This window comes from Rhinopithecus bieti, unplaced genomic scaffold (genome assembly GCF_001698545.2).
Source record: "Rhinopithecus bieti isolate Rb0 unplaced genomic scaffold, ASM169854v2 scaffold_74952, whole genome shotgun sequence".
NCBI classification, from domain to species: domain Eukaryota; kingdom Metazoa; phylum Chordata; class Mammalia; order Primates; family Cercopithecidae; genus Rhinopithecus; species Rhinopithecus bieti.
The window spans coordinates 99,795-106,942 of NW_016827625.1; the positions used below are offsets into that span (position 1 = coordinate 99,795).

Consider the following 7,148-nt stretch of genomic DNA (forward strand, 5'->3'; position numbering starts at 1 on the left):
GGAGTCTCGCTCTGTCACCCGGGCTGGAGTGCAGTGGCCGGATCTCAGCTCACTGCAAGCTCCACCTCCCGGGTTTATGCCATTCTCCTGTCTCAGCCTCCCGAGTAGCTGGGACTACAGGTGCCCACCACCTCACCTGGCTAGCTTTTTTCGTATTTTTTAGTAGAGACGGGGTTGCACCGTGTTAGCCAGGATGGTCTCGATCTCCTGACCTCGTGATCCGCCCGTCTCGGCCTCCCAAAGTGCTGGGATTACAGGCTTGAGCCACCGCGCCTGGCCGAGTCTTCATTTCTTTATGAGGGCTCTCATGTCATATAAAACTCATCTTGTGCTTTTCTCCTGTTACTCTATCTTATATTAATTTAATTCCCGCACTGAGCTGGGATCTAAGAGGATAGACATGGGGGTTTTCTGCTTTTACTCAATCATAAACAGCAACCTAAAATATGGCTGTTTGACCAGGGAATTTCCAACAAGGTAAATTTAAAAAAATGCAATTTTGTAACTGCCATTTTCTTTATTTTGCTTCCGTAACTGCTCTATAAATACTTGCCTCTGACACTTTCTCATTGTAAACACTAAACCTCTTTGGGTTTGGTGGGTCCCAATTCACGAGTTTTTTCTCCCTCAAGTAAAATCTTCAACAATGTAGGGCACCCCAAATTTATATTTACACATATATGTGTGTATATACATGTATGTATATGTGTGTGTGTACATAAGAATACATACATACAGGCATTCCTCATTTTATTACAGTACACTTTACTGCACTTCACAGATACTTTATCTTTATACTGTATCTTATATGAACTGCATCCCTATGAGAGAGCAAACTTGAAAAATGTGTGCATTCTGACTGTTCTTCCTACTGGCTTTCCCTCTCCTTGGGCCTCCACGTTCCCTGAGATACAACAATATTAAAATTAGGACAATTAATAATCCTACAATTACCCCTGTGTTCAAGTGAAAGGAAAAGTCACAAATCTCTTACTTTAAACCAAAAGCTAGAAATGATTACACTTACTGAGGAAGGCATGCTGAAAGCTGATATAGGCCTCATGTGCCAGTTAGCCAAGTTATGAATGCAAAAGAAAAATTCTTGAAGGAAATTAAAAGCGCAGCTTCGATGATCACAGGAATGATGAGAAAGTGAAATAGCCTAACTACTAATACAGAGAGTGTTTTAGTGGTCTTGATAGATCAAACCAGCCACAACATTCTCCTAAGCCAAACTCTAAGCCAGAGCAAGATCATTGCTTTCTTCAATTCTATGAAGGCTGAGAGAGATGACAAAGATGCAGAAGAAAAGCTGGAAACTAGCAGAGGTCGGTTCATGAGGTTTAAGGAAAGAAGCTGTCTCCAATAACATAAAAGCACAAGGTAAAGCAGCAAGTGCTGATGCAGAAGCCGCAGCAAGTTATCCAGAAGATCTCGCTAAGATCATTAATTAAGGTGGTTACCCTAAGCAATAGATTTCCGATGTAGATGGAACAGCCTTTTATTGGAAGAAGATGCCATCTAGGGCTTCCATAACTAAAGAAGAGAAGTCAATGCCTGACTTCAAAGCTTCAAAGGTCAAACTGACTCTCTTGTTAGTGGCTAATGCAGTTTGTAACTTTAGGTTGAATTCAATGTTCAACCCTTAAACTCTAGGGCCCTTAAAAATATGTAAATGTACTCTGCTTGTGCTCTATAAATGAAACAGCAAAGCCCGGATGACAGCACATTTGTGTATAGCACGGTGTGATGAATATTGTAAGCCCTACTGTTAAGAGCTACTATTCAGAAAGAAACTTTCAAAATATTAACAATACACCTGATAATTCCAGAGCTCTGACAGACATATACAAGGCGATTAACATTGTTTTCATATCTGCTAACACAACATCCATTCTGTAGCCCATGGATCAAGGAATAATTTCAAGTTGCTATTCTTATTATTTGAGAAATACATTTTGTCAGGCTATAGCTACACCAGATAATGATTCCTCTGACAGATCTGGGCAAATTTATTTGAAAACCTTCTGAAAAAAAATTACCTTTCTAGATGTCATTAAGAACATTCGTGATTCGTGGGAGGATGTCAAAATATCAACGTTAATGGGAACTGGGAAAAGGTTGAGTCCAGCCCCCATAGGTGACTTTAAGAGGTTCAAGACATCAATAGAGGAAGTAACTGGAGATACGGTGGAAATAGCAAGAGAACTAGAATTGGAAGTGGAGCCTGAAGATGTGGTTGAATTGCTGGAATCTCATGAGACAAATTGAATGGATGAGGAGATGCTTCATAGAGATAAGCAAAGAAATGGTTTCTTGAGATGGAATCTACTCATGGCGAAGATGCTGTGAACATTGTTGAAATGACAACAGAGGATTTAGAATATTACATCAACTTAATTGATAAAGCAGTGACAGGATTTGAGAGGACTGACTCCAGTTTTGAAACAACTGGGTAAAATGAGATCAAATAGCATCTCATGGTACAGATGAATCTTTTGCGAAAGGAAGAGTCAATCAATACATTAAACTTCACTGTCATCTTACGTTAAGAAATTGCCAACAGTCACCCTAACCTTCAGCGACTATCACCCTGATCAGTCAGCAGCCATTGAATTAAGGCAAAACTCTCCACCAGCACAAAGATTACCACTTGCTGAAGGCTCAGATTATCATTAGCATTTTTCAGCAATAAAATATTTTAAAATTAAGGATCGTAATTTTATTTTTAGACATAATGCTATTGCACACTTACTAAACTTAGACTACAGAATAGTGTAAGCATAAGTTCTGGAAAACCAAAACTTTGGTGTGACTCACTTTATTGCAACATTTACTTTATTGCCGTGGTCTTGAACCAAATCTACAATATTTTTGAAGTATACCTGTGTCTGTGTGTTTGCAAGTGAGTGAACATATTTAAAACATTGAAAGCTACTTGTTAACAAAAGAACCCAAGAATCCCCACTAAGAGAAAAATGCTTACAATATTCTTGGTTTCTGAAGGTTTGTTTATTGTTTCTAATATGGGTTTTCTATTTTTCTTGTGTGCCAAGGAAACTAAAGCTAACTGGTTTAGTTTCAAGAAGAAAGCCCAGGAAGACTTCCAAGGTGGGGAAGACAGAAGAAAGCTGGCAGGACTGTGCTTGCTAAGGTGTGACTGTGCAGCATCTGTGGCTTTTTCTGACCTCTTCTCACCCCTGCACCCAACACCCATCCTCAAATTCAGATCAGGGCCGGGCGTGGTGGCTCATGCCTGTAATCTCAGCACTTTGGGAGGCCAAGGTGTGCGGATCACGAGGTCAAGAGCTCAAGACCATCCTGGCTAACACAGTGAAACCCTGTCTTTACTAAAAACAAAAAATTAGCCAGGCGTGGTGGCGGGCACCTGTAGTCCCAGCTACTTGGGGGGAGGCTGAGGCAGGAGAATGGCATGAACCTGGGAGGAGGAGCTTGCACTGAGCCGAGATCGCAGCCTGCACTCCAGCCTGGGCGACAGAGTGAGACTCTGTCTCACAACAACAACAACAACAACAAAATTGAGATGTGCCTCTGCTAATTCGTAACAACTGCATGAATTGCTTTTACTTTCAATTTCAGCTTTATTGTACCATCCCATTTGTGGAAATGACTAGCTTCCTCAGCTCTCTCTCTTTTTTTCCTTTATAATGGAGGGACACAAAAGAAAAGAGGAAGGAGGAACGAGAGCAAGGGGGTAGTGAAAGGCAACTGAAAACTCAAAACTTGGACCTGTGGTGCTGAAGAGCAGGTATGTTTGCTTTCTTTTACACGCAACTTGGTCCTACTCAAGACTCGGTTTCTGATTCAGAGTGGCAGCTGAGGAATGGGCAGGAAGGGCAGGGGGCCTGCTGCCTGGCCTGCAGGAATCTGTGACTGGCTTTAGTTCTGGGGAAGCTCAGCTTCTCCCCTTGAACCAGTGACAGCCAAGAGGTTACAGCCAGGCACACCGTGTCCCCCTGGATGTGCTCCTCCCTGATCATCAACTCAGGACAGCAGTGAGTGGCCTGGAATGAGCCCTGGTGGGCGCCTGCCTGGCTGTCTCTCTCAGGTCCTGCGGCAGGCCCAGAAATGCAGAGAACAAGGAGCTTCCAGGCAATTATAACCTGAAGGGAGAGTTTCTTTTCTATTTTTCTAGTGGTCACAGTTAGGAAAGGTTCAGAGTAAGGGCTCTATTTAAGTCTCTATGTAGAAATAAAAGCTACTCCCTACATCGCTTGTCTTTATGACTTAAAAATAATTACATACTGTCTCTCTCTCTCTCTCTCTCTCTCTCTCTCTCTCTCTCTCTCGTTAGTTTCCCACAGGATCATCAGAGTTACTTGTAGCTCTTGATAAACAGATAGATACTTAGGCCTGGGAATCTGGGTTTTCATCCCCTCAGGTGATTCTTATGTAAATCAGAGTTTGAAAACCAGTCCTGACTAGGATTGAACAGCTGTATTTCATTTAGTAGAAGTTAAAAGTTCTCTGTTTCCTCACAGCTAAGAAACCAGAGACCTGATTTATATAAAGTTTGCAGGAGCAGCCACATCTTCCTGGAGCTTCCTTTACTGCTTACTTTAAAGAAGGGACTGTACAGTTGCAGTAACTCTAATGTGATGAAGACGTTACAATGCATTTCATCGTAGAAATCAGGGCCTCATGTTTGATCTCCATTCTCCTTCCTCCCCTCAGTGAAGAATCCGACAAGAGCAGGTTGTACAGCAACAGCATGCTTAAACTTTACTATTTTGCTCTGATGAAAAATTTATCTGTAGTTTTGGTTTCTTAGTAATTTACAGTTTGCATATTTTGTTGAACTGTATAAGCTAATGGACCAATGTAATTATGTAGCTTAACCTCCATTTAATTCAACTTTTACTAAAATCCTATTTTGTGCTGTATGCCACGTTAAGATATAAGCTTGTAATGTCTCATTTTATTACTAAAACACCCTCCGGGTTAGATGTATGATTTAACTCACAGACCCCTATAATTAACAGGCTCATCTAGGTGATGCTCCTTGGTCAAGGCCATATAAGTAGTGAATGATAGAGCTGGCATTTTTGATGGCATTAGAGGCATCTTGAATATTTGACATATAAATACAAAAGTGAGTATTTGAAGCATTTGAAGACAATATTATGTTTACATATTCTGATTATAAAGAAATACAAATATCATAGAAAATCATTTTAATATAATGGCAATAAAAATGTGCCAGGAGATCTACAGAATAATTGTACTTTCAATACTAAATTTATGGAATTAAACTTCACCTCTCAAAAACTTGCAATGAAATCCCGTATGCCTTTCACCTCAATTCACTCAACAGTGACACTGACATTATCTCTCAAAAGGAAATCTCTCTAACTTATCTATGTATAGAGAGATAAACCTCTCTCTCTTTATATATCTCTAATTTATCTCTCTGTATAATATGCAATGTTATATGTATTGTTATTCTAATTCTTTTTTTTTTCTCATCTGTGGGAGTAACTCACTGAGAACCTGACCCTTCTAGGCTAAGTGCTTCAGCCTGTATTTTAATTCTTTAGCTCTAGACATGTTTCTGCTTCCCTTTTGAAAAAGGTAGCCTCCACTCTCTAAAAGATTCTCATCCCACATTGCTTCTTCCCCTTCTCCCTTCAATTTCTATCCCTCTTCTAAACCTGTAGATAAAAGATGAGCACATACAGTCACATTGACAAATTAGAGAGCATGTTTCAGTGTATGATAATCATTAAAAAGTTACTGCAGGTTCCTGATCAAAGAACATATAGGATAACCACTGTCTTTGATTGTCAGTTTGTCAAGGATTTTGTCTTTTACTTTTTTTGTTTTGTGGTGAAATATGCATAATAAAATTAATAAATTTTACAATTTTAAGAGTATACTTCAGTGACACTAATATGTTCGTATTGTTGTGCAACTGTCTCCAGAATCTATTCATTATTGTAAACTGAGTCTCTCTACCTTTAAACAATGATTCACCCTTCCTTCCTCCCTCAGCCCATGGTAATTATGCTTCTACTTTTCGTCTCAATGTATTTGACTATTCTAGTACCTCATCCAAGTGGAATCATTTAACATTTGTTCTTTTGTGTCTGGCTTATTTCACTTGGCATAATGTCTTCAAGACTGATCCATGTTGTAGCATGTGTCATAATTTCAGACATTTTTATGGATGAATAATATTCCACTGTAGGTATATACTACATTTTGTTGATATCATCTGTTAATGGACATAAGGGTTGTTTTCATCTTTTAGCTATTATAATGCTGCCATAACCATTGGTGTGCAATTATCTGTTTGAGTCCCTGCCTTCAATTTTTTTGGTGTATATACACAGAAATAAAATATATATTTTTAATTTTTTTATTATACTTTAAGATCTAAGGTACATGTACAGAATGTGTAGGTTTGATACATAGGTATACATGTGCCATGTTGGTTTGCTGCACCCATCAATTCGTCATTTGTATTAGGTATTTCTCCTAATGCTATCCTTCCCCCAGACCTCCACCCCCTGATAGTCCCATTGTGTGATGTTCCCTGCCCTGTGTCCAAGTGTTCTCATTGTTCAATTCTCAAGTATGAGTGAGAACATGCGGTGCTTGGTTTTCTGTCCTTGTGATAGTTTGCTGAGAATGATGGTTTCCAGCTTCATCCATGTCCCTACAAAGGACATGAACTCATCCTTTTTTATGGCTGTATAATATTCCATGGTATATATGCGCCACATTTTCTTAATCCAGTCTATCATTGATGGACATCTGGGTTGGTTCCAAGTCTTTGCTATTGTGAATAGTGCCACAACAAACATATGTGTGCATGTGTCTTTATAGTAGCATGATTTATAATCCTTTGGGTATATACCCAGTAATGAGATTGCTGGGTCAAATGGTAATTCTAGTTGTAGATCCTTGAGGAATTGCCACACTGTCTTCCACAATGGTTGAACTAATTTACACTCCCACAAACAGTGTAAAAGCAGTCCTGTTTCTCCACATCCTCTCCACCATCTGTTGTTTCCTGACTTTTTGATGATGGCCATTCTAACTGGGTGTGAGATGGTATCTCATTGTGGTTTTGATTTGCATTTCTCTGATGACCAGTGATGATGAGCATTTTTTTCACGTATCTG

General features: G+C 39.5%; 1 protein-coding gene across 1 annotated transcript in view; it reads left to right on the forward strand.

The window, feature by feature from the left end:
• Positions 1-3,483: 3,483 nt before the first annotated feature.
• Positions 3,484-7,148, forward strand: part of LOC108523403 (guanylate-binding protein 6-like) — a gene marked incomplete at its 3' end in the record, with an annotated part of 12,228 nt that continues 8,563 nt past the window's right edge. Inside the window, exons 1-2 of the mRNA XM_017864012.1 lie at positions 3,484-3,769; positions 4,503-4,716. Coding sequence (XP_017719501.1) covers positions 4,634-4,716 — 83 coding nt within the window. The remainder of the gene's footprint in view (positions 3,770-4,502; positions 4,717-7,148) is intronic.